The 17,294-nt window shown below is 35.8% G+C and overlaps 1 protein-coding gene across 1 annotated transcript in view; it reads right to left on the bottom strand.

The window, feature by feature from the left end:
• Window positions 1-17,294, bottom strand: part of ATG7 (autophagy related 7) — a gene marked incomplete at its 3' end in the record, with an annotated part of 123,932 nt that overhangs the window by 93,981 nt on the left and 12,657 nt on the right. The window contains exons 8-15 of the mRNA XM_082321289.1: window positions 17,075-17,163; window positions 15,853-15,974; window positions 14,690-14,780; window positions 12,751-12,895; window positions 11,960-12,118; window positions 5,690-5,884; window positions 1,048-1,251; window positions 681-796 (exon numbers count right to left, since the gene is read on the bottom strand). Coding sequence (XP_082177415.1) covers window positions 681-796; window positions 1,048-1,251; window positions 5,690-5,884; window positions 11,960-12,118; window positions 12,751-12,895; window positions 14,690-14,780; window positions 15,853-15,974; window positions 17,075-17,163 — 1,121 coding nt within the window. The remainder of the gene's footprint in view (window positions 1-680; window positions 797-1,047; window positions 1,252-5,689; window positions 5,885-11,959; window positions 12,119-12,750; window positions 12,896-14,689; window positions 14,781-15,852; window positions 15,975-17,074; window positions 17,164-17,294) is intronic.

Genomic DNA, 17,294 nt, shown 5'->3' with positions numbered 1-17,294 from the left:
GCTTATAGGTTCCTTTCCAGATTCTAAACTATCTGGAAAATCTGTTTCATAGTAACTAAGATTCAGCATGGGAATACAAAAACCCTTTTTCAGAATCAGTCTCAGAGACTTGTAACATACTCATGTCCAACCCCTAACTCGCTTTTTCTTTCACAGATTTTAAAGACAGAAAACAAGCCTAAATTTCAGGTTACAGAATTTCAGAGTAATTTCTGTATCAAACCCACTTAATTTTAATTAAGATTTTGCAATATTTGGTGCATCTTGAAGCCCTTCATGTGACAAAATAGTTATGATAGCTCCTCATTACACTCAAACACTCTCCTGAGCAAAAGAATGCCAAGATCCACTAACAGGAATACTTTCTTCTTTTGAAATATTCTCAGTACTTTTCTACTTTTAAACTCAAGAAGAGAGAAAACTTCCAATTTCCAAGATAAAAACTTAAGATTTGATGAATCTCTTCTTTAACACTGTTCTCTCTTAAACAGTGTTAAATTACAGTAATATAGTAGATATGACCTATACATTACATTAATTTACAGGCAACACTACACCTCACAAAATTGTCCTACTTAATATGTACTTCCTCTTCCTTCTCCCAAAAGATTATATTAAATCAATCTTATTTCTCAGAGAACACCTTTTGAAGACCAATCCTTGTCTCAGAAATGACTCACCCCTCTGGATGCTGTAAAACAGAAACCATTAATTCCACTGCAAGAGCTCCAGCTATCATGGCTAATCCAGGTCGACTGACCGTGCACTGCTGATCCAATGTCCGATCCCTGGTGGACTACAAAGATAAACAATTCTAAAGGAAAGAAAAAAGTAACTCAAAAGCAACTAGCTGCCCTACTACACAAAACATCTCTAGCTCTGTACAATTAATTTCTTTGATCTTCTGAATAAAAGATGAGCTATTTCTTAATCCCGTGTACATCAACATAAAACAAATCCCTTTATGAAACACCATTTAAAGGAAATAAAAATTCAAATCGCAACAAAAGAGATATATAATCACCATTTGCATAAGGTTCTACTCACATCCCCTGGTGCCACAACATCATTGCAGAAGTAGCAACCCAGTTTATAGCCAGGGATATTTGAAAAGAGTGATGATCCCAAAAGATCAGAAGAACCAGAGGCATTGTTGAAACATGAATCACCAGATTCTTGCTGTTTTGGTTTCTTTAGTCCGTGTCTCATAACAACAAATGTGTCAAATCCCAATGCAGCATTGATGACCAACTGTGAACAAAAAAAGAGAGAACAACAGATTTTAAGCGAGCCAAAAGGGGAGGGGAAAAAAGGCCTCAAGGTTTTATTCACTATAGATTTCAAAAAACCCCCCACATGCTGTAGATGGACGAACAACCTATTAACAGCCTATCTATCACCCCAGCCATAAACAACTGATTCTGTGATAGGTGCAAAATTCCAGTTGTCAAGCATTTAGAAAAAACAAAATCAAAACAAAAGTCTGTTTTAGAAATCCTCAAAACGTTACCTCGTTCTGTGTCTTTCAGAGCAATTTGATACAAATTAACGACTCCCTCTAATTGTTACACAAACCTATGCACACTTGCTGCCAAAAAAGAAAAGGAACTCCATAAATGTGTTGTGCTAGGCTACACCTGAAACTAGGTTCACACCAACTAACATTCAATGTCTCACTAAAGTTACTGAAGCTGCTATGCACTGATATGAATTAACACCCATATATCCAAATCTGGCCAAATACTCACACATTGATTAGTATCATCATTGGAAAAAACTTATTTTGGTCCCAGCTGAGAATTTATTTTCAAGTTTGCTGCATACATGTTCTTTAAGTGCTAAAATATTCCAAGTGCCATTTAAGTACATCAGTGGCTATCAATAACAAGTTTTCATGTCATTTGAAATTCTGTATGTAGTCTTTTCAGTTCACTGTGGTCTGAAATATAACTCATTAAACATTCCTTTGTGACAAAGCAATGAAACGCAAGTCTGTTATCCAAAAAAACTTCTGCTCAGTGAGGAAAGCAATTAATGATTACTTATGGTCTTCATATGCATCTGTTTAGTCACATGGGGAGCACAAGCAGCTGTGGTACACAATTACACTGTCATCATTTTCCCCTTTCTCTTCAGTTTGTGACAAGTGCTTAGAGTAATCTGAACCTATATACGTTATGACTGAAACATCATAAAACCAATACTTAAACGAGCAGATTTTACTAAACTTAGAGGCCATGATTTAGATACAGCAAAAAGCAAAAACAGTTATACAATAATGACTGTACGCAGTAAAATACAGAGGAAGATATTATACTGCTTCATATGCACATATTTTAGATGGAAATTCTAGTACAGCAGTTTGTCATTTTTCATTCTTATAGCCAGGAATAATTTAAAAGAGGGACTTTGAGGGAAGCTGTCAAGAATTAGCCATCTTAACTAGTAAGTTTGTGAGTTTCATCATCATTCTTGGTATTTCAAATAATTTCTGGATATTCACTTTCAACCTTGTTGTAGTTTATTCTTTCCTCAGTCCTAAAGTAGAACCATGCTGTTGAATCTGTGGTAGTACAGCCAGGTCTATAGCAAGCAATTAAAAGACTGCACCTTCTCACTACATCTGCCTGTAAAACCTGAAGATGGTATTCCATTTTCAAAATATGAGTAACATGGCACAGCTGGTATTATCAGAAATTAATAATATTGCTAAACACTTCCCACTGCAATAAACTGTTTCTCTCTCTTATGTTTACTGTCCAGCAACTATTTGAATCTAACCAATTGATTTAATTAAAAAAAGACAAAAAATCATCTGTTTTTGATAAAGAGACTATGGAAAAGTGTATCTTTTAGCATGTGTTTCAAAAAAAATAGCAAAATTTTAAAAGTTCCAGTGCTCAGCAGGAACACGGATTTAACATCTGACACGGGGATTTAACATTTGAGTTCTGTGTTTGTCTAAGATACTTGTTTGGGGAGGAAAGACTGCAGGAAGTTCAAAGATCATCAAGGCCACTGAATGATTATGTGGGGAAACCAACTCTTATTTCTACTCCTTATAGAGAACTTTACACAGATTATCACTCACTATGTTCTTCATTTTCTGTGTGCCTGTTTCGAGACCTTGGGGTCCAAACTGCAGCAGTACTTCAGATTTGCAGTTGTCATACAAACTCACATTTGAAGTAGAGCTCACATTAAATGTTTATCAACATGAAGAACATTGAAAAGCAGATACTGAGCATTTCAGTTTGGATGCCTTGAGATTTCAGTGCTGTGCTTACTCAGTGACAGAGAATTCCATCTCCTCACATCAAAGTGATCTTATGAAAATCAAGTAACTGTGATGCAGTCAGACACACTATGCCATTGAATATCAGAGAACTGTCACAAAGAAATTACAAAATTTGTCCTCAAATTACAAATTTGAACACCGTAAGGCAAATATAGTTGGGGACTGCTAGCTAAGCAAATGTGGGGGGAAAAGTTTCAGAGATCATTAAAACAACCCTATCCTGACTGAACCAGGCAGGGGGGCTGCATATAGTATAATAGTAGGCTGGTACTTTCCAGTTTCAATACCCAGCTTTGCAAACTTATTCTTTTTATGTCATTTATGTGCTGTTCTTAGACAGAAAAAAGATTGCTGAAAGACCACAGGTGTAAACTGCAGAAAAGACAGTAGGATTCAGCAGGAACTGATTAAGTTATCAAGTTCAATACACTCAGTTACACCTGAAGTGAAGTCCACACTGATCTTTCCACTGGCAGGGTAGTTCACTGGCAAAGGGAAGTTCATTTGAGCTACAAAGACATACAAGCCTATTGCTCAGGATCAGAAATCTATTTAAAATAAGAAAAAAAAATTAAAGAAAAGAAAATAATTTAAGACATTGGCTTAAAAAAAAACCAAGAGAACGGCTTGATCTGGAAAAAACCTGCTTGCAAAGCAGGTGCAGAGGAAATTTAATTAAGTTCAGCTGAACATAAACTTCAGGAGAAAGGGGAATATACTTGGAATTTATAAGATAAAACTAGTTTGCAAATACCACAAATCTGCATTCTCTTTCCTTTCTACTCTCCATTTTTTTGGAAATAAATATAAACACAAACAAAAGAAACCACAAACAACTACTAACTATTAGGAAACTAAGGTTGTCATAGCTGAAAAATCACAGAAGTCAGGAAATACAAAAATCCAAGATCAAATAATAACATTGACTCAGCTGTGTCACATGTATGTTTTCTTTTCCTCTCATTTTAAGTTCACAACTTAATAAATTGCTATGGATATCATTATATTTATGCCACAAAATACACAGGATGTGCACTGTGGTAAGCTGACATGTTAAAAGCGTGATACTTGCACTTTCTGATTTTGTGCTATTTTAACTGAGTAAGCATGAAACTGCACAATTCTTAAATGAATTAAGAAATATAAGATTACTTGAGACTGTTACTAAAGTCCACATCATGATAGCAAGGGAAGTAAGTGTCCGGGACAATTTAGCTGGATCCTTCAGCAAAACCGTATTTTCAACACTACATTAATTTGGAGAAAGATGCTGCTTCCAGAATCCTGTGTGATTTAGAATATTCTTTCACAGGAAAAGTTTGGATGCCACACTGTGGCACACTCTTATTCAAGAATAAAATTCACACAAAAGTAAAGGCTCTATCATTCATATCTAAACCTCGGTAAGATTTGTAGAACAGGAAAAAATGGCTGAAAATCTCCCCATACATTTCTGTTACTCTCCTGGAAAAGTTTTGTTAAGCTTATGTTTTATTTCTCAATCTGGTTCATCTGATCAGATCTGTATACTGATCACAAAAGATGTTTTAACATTTTGACTACACAAGCACTTACGCATACAGTCTCACTGGTCTCGTATACAGAGTATAATCTATAAAGCTTCAGATACTATTTTTTTAATATATAAATTCAGAATCTTAATTTCATGTACTGCAGCCCTCTCCATTTTTCTTTGCCTGTAACATGAGGATACTACTTTTAAGCTACAGAAATAGCTGAAGCATTCAACACTACCTGAGTAAATGTCATGGGCAGAGTTTGGATGCATTGGCTCAGCACAACAGTATGTTTTCCAATAAGGCAATGAGAAAAACCCCAACTTAACTTTTGACTTAAAAAGTGCTGGCATACTTCTTAAGTTCAGAATTCATTTTCTAATTTTTTTAGATATATTTTGAAAACGTGGTTTCAGACAAATTTCTACAATCCACATCCCCTATCAATCATTATTGTGACATCTTTAATTCTCCTTACTATGATTCTCTTACTATGAAATTACTTCTCTTAGTACTACTATGAAATATGTACCCTTGGAGATGCTCAAAAGACACTGACTAGACAAGACCCTGAACAACATGCTGTAAGTTGGCCCTGTTTTGAACAGGGAGTTGGACCACATCACCTCCAGAGGTCTCTTTCAACCTATATCATTCTGTGATACAAATTTCTATTTCCTATTTTCAACATTCTCTTTTTGTCTTATACAGAATCTTTGAGGCTACAGAAAACAATCAGAAAAATTCTGCACAATCACACAAGATTGGTCAAATATTTCAATTTCCCATAAAGTTCTTTTAGATATACATAGCTGGTTGATATGCAAGAGCTGAAATACAGTGACAAGGACATTAGCAAGGTACGGTACAATACCTTCCTCTTGCTGGCTGCAATGACAGCAGGAAGCCATCGACTCTCTCTAGTGTCCATTAGTAGGAAAACAACATCATGAGCATCAATAAGCTCTTCAAGTTTAGCCACATCCTTCTGAGCCTGTGCCATTGTCACTTCAGAAAAATTCACTGGGTGGCCTGGCATAGGGATGCTCATGTTATGGCCTTCTGAACTCTAGATGGAGACAGAGAGAAAGCAACATATTAAAAAGATAACCTTGTGACTGAATAGAAGTAGTATGAGGTTCAATACAAAATTGTAGAGTACAAATTCAATTATTGTTTGGCAGAATGGCAACTTTATCCGTTACATCTCTCTGTATATCAGTGTAGTGCACTAAAGCACAGTGCTAAAGTTTCTGAGGGAATGGCAGCCTCAGCTGCTATATTTATGCAGAACATAGCAGCTCAACGCAAACACACTGGTTTGGGTCATGAACGCAGACCAACCATGTTCAGGTGGCTCTGCGCCTGAACTAACAAGCCCAGTCTCTCAGAAGGTCTTGTTAGGTCCGGCAGATCACTACAAGAAGATAGCTGAACTGCTCCTAATCCCAGAGGTAACAAACATCATTACAAAAGCAAGCAGACAGATCTTACATATGATTATGATCATGCTGTTAAACTTAGATAAAATCTTTGTCCTGGATTATCTTTGCAGCCACTTCACACACAAGGTTAATGGGATGTAGTTTATATTTCTGATATTGAATATTGACTCAATTACAGTAAGACAGATGAGAAGTATCACACATTCTCCTCTTTGTTTTAAATTCTTTATGAGGAGAACAATAGTCTTGAATGATTTCCATGTAATTTGACCAGCCATATGTGAACTTTATATAGAAGAAAATCACTTCTGAGACTTGTTACTCCAGAGCTTGGATGTCTGGAGGCTTGCACTATGCAGATGCTGAAAGGGCCTGTTCTTATTGCAGAAACATATGCCTTTTCCAACTCCATATTTGGGCAAGGCATATTGAGCAGAAAATGGCTAAAGAGCCAAATAAGCATATACAATGCATATACAATACAAACTCACTCATTTGGAAATATGCTAACACAATCTGCCAGCCATCTGCTGTAAGAGAATAATGGATCCTTCATGTATGTTACAGAAGCATAGGCCTTGCCAAAGTCTCCTTGCTTGTCGCTGTGCTGAAGCAACTAACAATTTAAAAGCCAAAATTTGAAAGCTAGATGAACCAAACATAAAATTACATGGGAAGAGAGGAAAGGAACGTTGGTGGAACATGTTTTTGTATAGAGCAATTACATGCACAATGCATATATCTGGGTGAGCCAAATAACCAGAAGGGTGAAGTATACATTCTATACATCATATTTACCCCTGAAGATAAAAAGAAATAGACACATATAGCAGCTTGCAGAAATTAATTTGGGTAATATCTGCATTAACCATACCAAAGGATGCACCTTTTTTTTTTTCTTCCTCTTCTTCCCCCACCCACACCCTGACCTCCAAGAAGAAAAAAGTAGAGTCCACAGTGATCTAGTATGCTGTTAACAGGGCAGCTCCACTGCGTTCCAGTGAGGACAGCCTGGGTTCTGCATCACCAGCACAGATTGCACAATTACTGGAGGAGGTTTTACCTTCACTCTTGTTACCTCCTCCAAAAAGTTGTGGCAGGAACACATACTTGTATATGTGTGTACTCATGCTGTATACGAGTAATGTATTTATAGATAACTTGTCAAGCCCCTGTACTGCATACAAGTGTTGATTTATTAGGTAAGTATAACTGACACTGTTGGTGACTTAGGAGGTCGTTTTTTGCTCAAAAAACTAAAACAAACAAGTAAATAAGTTGAACACTAGCTGCACAGAAATATGGTAACGAGGTTTGTAAAATACCAAAAAGCTTACCAGAATTCAGAAAAACACTCTATTCAGTGACTGTAGCTGTACAAATACATACAAGTCTAGAAGGTTCAATAGCTTCAATTTTATTTGAATAATTGTCCCTTGAAAAAAAGACACCAGTCACTAGCAAAAGTGGCTGAGGTACACTTTTGCAGCCAAATGCTGGGAAAAAGAGCACGTTGCAATGGCACATGCATATTATTTGAAGGACGAGTAAATATGCATATATCCCCAAAGACAGATCTTGTTCATTCCACAGAATTCCAAAATCTCAGGGAGTCTCTACATGACAAAAAGAATTTTGCTTGACTGCTCACGAAAAGGCTTAGACCAGAACCTTCATACTAACAAAAGATTTAAAATGTCTCCAAATTATCCAAAACAAAGTAAAATCCCATAAAGTGTTAGAACCACGAACCGATTAAAAAAAAAAAAAAAAAAAGGGACTGCATGTTGACGTGTGCAAAATCATAAAAGATAATGCACTCTCCAACACTTTCATTGATAGCTGACCAAAGCTGTGCTTGAGGGTTCGTGCTTTTGGGTTTTTTAAAGCAAACAGACATCAAAATATTGCAATTTGTGGTACTACCACAACCTTCTCTATCATTTTTATTCACATTTCTATTAACTTTCTGCATCTTTTGTTAAACCATGGCTCAGATCACTTAGAAGATATCTGTGCTCAATATGTTAAACCTGAACAGAAGTGTGCCATGGGTAGCTACACAGAAAACTAAGAAATGTGATGCTGCCATCAATAAATTGTTCTACTGGAAACACCTACATAAAGTGCCCCCACTCTTATACTGGGGCAGTATAGTACAAAGGATGATAAAATACTGAATACACTGGAGTTCCATGCCTGAATACTTCAGGAAATGATTGTATAAGAGTCAATAAAGTTAAATTCCACAGCAGCTATATGAATGACTCTGTGCATTACCTACTTGTAATGAAAGGCTGTGAATCCGTAAATTCTCCTATTTCCGAGTCCTCCCTTCTTTTTTATTATAAAACTCTAAGCTATAGTTAATGATAATCTTAGAAGTGGAATGAAACAAATCAAAGCTCCTTGCCAAAGCATTCCTTCTTGTTTCATTTGCCATGATGAGGTGGTTACTCTTCCAACTAGAAAGGATGTAAAATTAAAAAATAAAAAAAAAATTTACATAGAGCAGACATGCATCTCAATGTCAACCAGGAGAAACTGCATTTTGTGTGCAAAATGTTACTCACACTGAAATCAAAGAAAGTAAATTAGACTGCAAGTGAACTGCACAGAAATGTAAAACCAAATTTTTGGTTATGTCTTCGGAACCAGCATTACTGCTTGGATTCCCATGGGGCTGAAAGGACTGTGTAGGTTTCCAAACAGTGACAACTTTGGCTGCTCCTTCAGTATGAGAAAAATGAGCAGGCTCAAAATCCAGGACAATTATTCTTTCTATTCAAAGACATTTATACTGATAAATATGGGTTTTGGTAACAAGCAACAGCACAGTCTGCAGTAACAGATGCAGCGCTATTTTGAGAAGTCTAGCAAAATCAGCTGGGTTATGAAAATCTCCAGCTACAGTAGCTTCACTATCCAAACCGTCCCAAAGCACCAAGACTTTACCCAGGCTAATTAAAGACTTACTGTTAGTCCACGTGCTTGGCCTGCTGCTTAAACCTCAACCCTCTCACATGCTGTCAGCATGATATTAACTGAACCAGAGTTTTTACTGTTAAGCCCTGTTAATTCTTGTTAATGCTAACATGTTGTTTTTCTGTGTATGTACTGATGGTCAAACATAATACCTCTTCTCCACGAATTCTACTGCACAAATGAGTTTGACCAAAAAATATATTAGAAACATTCTGTCATAAGGGTACACAGGATCTGTGCAATGGCATTCTCCTCATTTGTGCCACAAAACTATGAAACTAGGTTTGAGTCCCACTGAAGGCTGATCAGATGTGACCCACCCGTGGCACAAGAAAACAATAGAGAATGCGTAACACTGATGGGGATAACATGCTAAGAAAACAGCAGTAGATGCAGAACATTTGAGGCGTATGGTAGAGGAAAAATTCCTTACATACAGTACGGGTTGCACATTGCATATGCTATTACTGAACAGAAAAATTGGTTTTTTCCTATATATACCAAATGTCCTAACACTATTGATACAGGCTCACTAAAGTATTGTTATTGGTTCCCTCTCATTACTGGAAGTTCCTCTCCAGGTTATACTTAACTTTTAAAATTTTTTTTATTTTTTCTAAGCCTCATCACAATGTCAAGATTCCATAGTACAGCCTGGTCTTTTGCTTTCTTGGTTATTTCTGACAAGAAAACTCGTAACACTAACTTTTAGTCTTTACCTCTACATGCAAAACTGTATCATTCAGGATTCCACAAACAGCTTTTATTTCTTCTAATTAAACTACTCATTCTTTCTTAATATTCCTGTTTTCATTTTCTGAAGTTTAAAAAGCAAGAAACCATGTGGCACAAATCCCAGTTAGCCTAATGTTGGTGCTCTGTGTGACGCTGCACAGATGCTTTCTTTTCTGTACTTGTTCTACTGTTTAATACTTCTATAACTAAATGAATATCATCAAGCAGCAATAACACCATAGTGCAGCAAGGTTAAATAAAATTCTAGGAACTTTCAGAGAGTCTTATCAAAAGTCCCGAGAGTGGAATGTTTAGCATTTTTTCATACTGGGGATCATTGTTTGATATTCAAATATTAATTGAATTACTACTTAGTACCAACACTTATTTCATAAATAATGACAATAACAGGGTCAACACAGATAAAAACAGAACAAAACACAGAGCAATCCTTGGTTCAAACTAAATGAACCAAAAACGTTTGGAAACGACGTTCTGTAACGCTTGTTCACAACACTGATCTACAACGTAACAGATCTATATTCCACTGCTCATAACTCAATAACATTATGACTAGTAACATAGTCAGTGGTATTTTAAATACAGAATTCCATAGTAAGTATACAGAACTCATTCTTAGTACACTAAGCGGTTAAGATACTGTTTGCCAGCTGAGCTCTGGTAACTACAGCTACCAATTCTAAGACAGTCTCAATTCCAAAGCAAAAACTATGAACAGTTGAGTAACTTCTACCACATGCCAAATGAGTATAAAAATTTTTTTGTTCATGATAGAGGAAGATGAGAGTGTTTCTATTCTGAAATTATAGGCCATATCAATTCTTCCCCAAAACGAAGGATGAAACTAAGAGCACTGCAAGGTTTTTTTTTTTTAAAAATCTACTCTTTTTCAGCATTGAAAATTAGGTGTGTTTGAACATGTGCACTGAATAATGTTCATATGATGCACATCCCTGGAGTCAAAGAGGATAAAAGCTGCCATTGGTGGGCCTTTCATCATAAAGCTTCTAAAACAACATAAAAATTCATTCTTGTCTTTTGTTCCCTTTGAACTACTTCATTTTGATAGTAAGTTATTACCACCAGGCTCCCCAAAAGAGGAGTACTTTGGTCAGAGACCAACACTGATTATCTTCTCCAGGCTGCTACAAGCTACTTACCTTTTCTGGATCTGGTTCAGTTTGCTTAGTTCTTGAAGAAAACAAAAGCAGACAAGAAAGTACTCTTACATCATCTTAATACTCTGTATTACACTTCTATGCAAAGCAAGTTTCTAATCAATACTTGCTGCTATTAAGTTATTCTGGGCAAAACCAACAGAAAAACCAACTTTCAGTTTCACAACTAAAAATGTTTCATTTACTTGTCATCATTACTGATCATTCATAGAAAAAAATGTCCATCTACAGCAATCTTGAGAACATTAGGTCATTTCATTCCAACAGCAGCATAACCAGTTAACGATTAAGTATTTGCCTCTTATGTAGAAAATCAACTTAAATTAAGATTGCAAATTTTGGGTGTAAAACATAACAGAAAATCTCAACACACTGATTACTGCCTTCAAGACCTTCTGCTCCCATAATAGATGATCAATGTGTCTAAACTCACATTTAAGAGCAGAGTGGGAAAACACAGTATTAAAAGCAGCCATTACTGAAAGTTCCTTAGGACATACTAGACAGGAAAAAATTTTACTTCACCATCAATGAGCTACAAGATGATTCAAATGATCCTTAATTATATTTCATTATTACAAATATTTGTCTCAATAAAGTTTAACAGTTATGGAGTACTTGAAGCAAAATACTTATAGATTTGTCAGTAACCAATGTAACACCTGTGTAGTATTTTTCCCACTCGTAATAATGAATAATTACTAGAACATGGAATAGTTATTTAAAGGCATTGGTTCTCTTCCAAGGAACATATTAACACATTTCAAATACTGATCTTACCACTCCTGGGAAGATTTTCTGCAGCCTGTCTGCTGCTGCAAGTGCCTTAGGCTTCCCACCGCTAAGACAGTCTTCAAACTCATACAGTGGCTGTCGTACTGGGTTGGAGTAGGAGATCTTTGCATTGTCCACAAATGTAATTTTCCTGACTCCCCAACCCTAAAAAAGAAAGTAATTTAAATAATGGTAAGTACAATGGGCTTAGCCATATGCTTTTGAGTAATGCCAGAAACTCAGGAGTTTTGTCCAATTTTTCTAGAAAGATCAAGCTACAAAAGCTTTTTAAGCTATTCACAGCAACAACCTTGTACTTGCACTGAATTCAGAGAATAAGAAAATTTGGTCTGTCCAAATACATCATTTAGCAGTAATCCCTCAAAACCCTACTGAATTCAGTGGGATGTGGTAAACATGCCTGAAAGTAAATATCAGCACAGTTACTTACTTCAAGTGCTTCACTGTGAATTTGATCATGTTAGCTTGATAATTTGTTCCAGAATTTCTTGTTCCATCTTTTTTTATGTAAATTCAAAACAAATTACTATTCTGCTAAGGTTCTCTTAGTACCTGCTATTCTACTATTAGCAGATCTTCAAGTTGCTTCCATTGCTACAGATCTTACCTCTTCCCCACAATTTATAATATCAACTAATATGTATTATTTGCACTTTAATATAGAGGAATACAACTTTTCTTTTACATGCCATGGCAGCTGCTCAAAAAAAAAAAAAAAAATCATATAGAATTTATGAGAAATGGCAGATTATTTTCACGAGTAACTCAGGACTTACCATCAAGGTCCTTGCAACACTACAACCCAGTGTACCAGCTCCTAGCAGCAGACACTTGGCAGACACAACTTTTTCCAAATCAAGAGTAGGCACCAACCGCCAGCACATCAATTTCAAATTAAGATCCACTGATGATTCTGCTAACCTATACCATGAAATAAATAGCAACACACTTCTGAATGTTCTTCTGTTTCCCCAACAAAGCAATTACTTTTATTTCAACTGAAGAAGTTCAATACTTTGATCAGAAAAAAACTTTTTTTATGCTGTTTGTTCACTTGTGAGATGACACATGCAGTATGTTCTTAAGGGTCCTAACCATACATTTTTAGCCATTCTGGCAATCAGACACACAGGAAAAACATGCAAACAGAAGATGCCAAAAGTCATTCTACATAAATACACGCACACTTCCTGATATTCAATTTCTTTGGAACTTCCTCTTGTAACCAATGTGTTGGCCAAACACTGCTAATCAACATCCTTATAAAAGCTGTGACTGCCCAGCTTAAAAACAGAAGAGTAAATCACTACTGAAACAAGAGTAGAAAGATAGCTAGTAAAGTGGAAGTTTAAAAAAAATAGTTTGTAGACATTTAACAAGATGGGCATTAACCACGAAATTTTGCTAGGAAAGTGTTCTCTTTCAAAAGCTAGGATATACAAAAAAGGTGTCTAGCCACTCTGGACTTGCTGTAAGAATCTACTAAAGCCACATACTTCCTTAGGAATTGGAACAAATCTCTAAGGGATTCTGAAAAAGGTAACAATCCAAAAATAGAATTTTAGTAATAAAATTGATGCAAGTGTGAAAATAAAAAGTGTCTCAGCCAAGATTCCCGTTAAGCTGAATGATAAGACACAGACCATTTGTCCATAAACTTTTGTTTCTTTTTTAAATTAACTGGTTTCCTGCATCCAGTTACATCTGTCCTTAACAGGAACTATTATGCTTGTCCCCTAAAGAATGCAGTCAGTTCTTTGTGGAAGTTTTAAAGGAAAATGAGGTAGGAAATCCATGCTCAACCTAGTATCAGATTTTTGTATTGATCAGAACACAGGGTGTTAAAACTCTCATCAAGTCAGGTCATCACAGTTCTCAGATTTCTGACAGTTTCACTCCCTTATACATCATAAACTTTTGCCGTTTCCAGTAAATTATTTGTTGAACAAGGATTCAAGATCACAAATGCCAAGGCTGACATATTACCAACAGTCTCTGTGGGAATTAACAGAAGTGAGCATGCATACAAGTAAAGAAGGTCAAGCTACATTTACTTAATGAATTAAGAGCCCTCAGATGAACCTTCTCTAATGTCTATGGACGTACTCTGAATTGCCACAATTAAGAGACAAAAAAAAAATGGCTTAGCGTGGTAGGTAAAATATGTTAACCTAAATAATTAGATCACACTCCTACAGTTTCAAAGTCAAGAACACACATGTAGTCAGTGAAAGCAGATGAGCCAACAGGCTGCATAACTAGACTGTTTTCAATCCATTGTCCATACATTATGTGCAGAATGATAAAAATTACTAAGCTCATGTTTCCTGAGCTCTTTCCTGTCATACACTAACAATTCCAAGAGGCTGAACTTTTCTCCGTGCTTATTTTCATTATATTTAACAACCTGCAGGTTATAGAATTCAATGAAAATCACAGGCCTGTAACACTATGACCTACATTGCACTCAGTTTTAAATATAATGCATTTGAAATTTTAAGCTAGAGTCAAAAATTGCAAATATTTCTGCTGCATGCAGTGCACTCTGCTCTATTAAGGTCCTTACCTCCAATAGGACTGCCCAAACAATATACAGTATATGTGTTACTGTATATTCTTACCTAACAGAGACAGATGGTCCTTGCATTTCACATTTCAACTTGGCTTAAGCCCAAGTAAAGAAAACTATAGAAATTTAAAAGATAATAAATAAACCTTTTTGGATCCATGCATTCACTGAGATTCACCATCCTTGGACCCATGCCTCCCTTTTGGTTTTTCTCCCATCCAACAGCTTTTGGACAATCTGTTTGACATATTAAAAAAAAAAGGAAGAAAGGAAAGAAAGAATGAAAGCCTTAATATCACAGGAGAGAAAAAAAGAAATTTTGTTGGATTTAACCTTGTTGGAAAAAACCAAACAAATTCTAAACCTGTAAGTAAATAATCTTTATCTTAACAACCTAGTATACATTGCTATACAAATTTTGCTGGTTTACATCAACCAAAAGCACTGCTTCTTGGAAAACTGCTTTACTCTCAGGTTTCCGATGCGCTGCTTTTGCCTGTTCAGCTTGCTTCAAACCTAGGACAGAGATGGCATCATTCCTCATCAAGCCTCCGGATCTTTAATATCAAACAGACTGCTATGTTCAAAATTCACTAAATTCATAATTCAGAACTCAGTAAATTTTGCCAAGTTCAATCATCTTTTCATGTTCCTTTGACCCTATCTGTAAATTCAGTAGAGAATTATATATCCTAGTTATATAATAATTAAACAATTCACAACAATGATATGTAAAGCATTCAGAACTTCTTGAATGAAGTAGAGAAATTTTGTGATACTGTCCTGTACACAGAAATTAAGTCTGAGTTTATGTTCTAACGTTACAAGTTTCTTGTTTTAAAATACATCTGCCTACCTCACTATGGGATTGAAGAAACAATTCCACTCTGCGGCAGGCTTCTACTGTTTTAGAAATAGAAAGTTTGCATCACATGAATTCACTATCGTGCATTTTTTCTAGCGGAGGAACTGCGTACAAATTTAACAAGAAAAAAGAGACTAATTGCTAATTGCCTGGGTTTTGTATTTCATATGACACCAGGAGGACTTTTTTTTTTTTTTAAATTAGAAACACAATTTAAGGAGGAAAAAATTGAAAGAGAATATGCTCTCTTCTTTCTTTTTTGAAGAAGGAACCATTTCCTTTATAGACATTTAAACAGAAAGTAAATTTAAAATCCTTTTGAAATAACTTAGCATAAGCAATGATTTAGTAGTATTAATTTATTTTTTCCATCTTCACAGTGATTGAGGAGGGAGGAAAAAAAGTGGGAAAGTTTTTTTTTTTTTTTTTTTAAAAATGGATTACCTGGGCCAAGGACTCTCTCTGGAAGTTTTATTTCAAAGATAATGCTGTGTGTTATGTCTCTCACTCCTTGCATGGTCCTATCTCTGAAGCAGAGCACTTCAACTGACTGGAGAATGCTGCCCCTGCCATTTAAAAAAAGATAAATAGAGAGAGACATGCAACTTCTTTAATAGGAAAGGGACTTCTTTTAAACGTTATTTCACACAGGTTTAGTCTCTTGCAGATTCTGAATAAGACTTTTTCTGTTAGTACTGGAACACTGTTGTTCTGATCAGGTATAAATAAAAACAATTGCTTAGTATGTGAAAATGACTAGTTTGTTGTGAAACAGCTCTAAAGAAATGACACTGTCAGCCTGTCCTCTGTCATTTATACAATACTCCTGGACAAACTGCATATTTAGAGGAATAAAAAGCAAGGAAGCAACAGAGCACACATCAGGCGACATGATGTGCTTTGCCATGGCCCAAGCAAGATCCTCGTAGTTCTCAATACAGTATCATTTTTTCCTCCTTATGATTCAAATCCTCAAGTCAAACAATTGGAACTTTAGTGCCTAAAAACCTCTGAATCTCAGAATGTATAAAGCTTTCTAGGCACTTACACATCCTTCTATGCTACAGTTCAGCTAGCAGCCCAGAAAACACCATACCTAACTGAGCATTTCTTCTCCCTGCTGTATGCTTTGTAATAAAATGTAAAAGTCAAAACTATGAAAATGCAACTTAATTACATTTTTGTTACAGCAATCCAATTTTATATGACACTTTAAATGATACATTTTTTCAAATACCAGAGTGTAAAATCACATCCTGTCTTCCCAACTTCTGCCCAACAAAAAATTCCAGAAGATACACACAAGAAAACCTAAAAGTATCTAATTTTCAAAATTTAGGACTACTATTACTTGGCACTAATTAATTCCATAAAATCATAGAATACTTTAGACAAGATCTGAAACAGCTAGAGGGCATTGGCAGGGTCTAAAGCATGTATTTCCAGGTACATAAATGCATAGGAGGATCAGGAATAAGAAGAACTTGTGACTAGCAGAAGTGAAAAACAGAATAATATGCAAAATCAGAATAACTGAAGGTGAGGCACGTCAAGGTTAAAAGTTAAAACTCAGGTGGGTGATAGAAGTAAATTGCCATGGGGGGAAAAATACCTAATTTTCTATGAACCGATAAATAATCTTTGCGGGAAAGAATAAAATAGATACCATTTGTGGGCTGCCAGGATCAGGAAATTTCTCAGTGGCCATCCTGGATAGTGGGATAAATTACATGGATCATAAACTCCAACTGTCACCTGCAAATAAAATTGCTCTAAATGAGAATTCATCTATCCATACTGATATTCAGTTCACAGTAAAAGTTATCTGGCATTTCTAATGGAACACTTCTGGATAGAGAATGCCTACACACACATTTTATGTATTT

Source organism: Platalea leucorodia (genome assembly GCF_965183815.1).
Source record: "Platalea leucorodia genome assembly, chromosome: 9".
Lineage (NCBI taxonomy): Eukaryota > Metazoa > Chordata > Aves > Pelecaniformes > Threskiornithidae > Platalea > Platalea leucorodia.
Note: the sequence above shows the minus strand (reverse complement) of the source record. Positions and strands in the feature narration are given on the sequence as shown.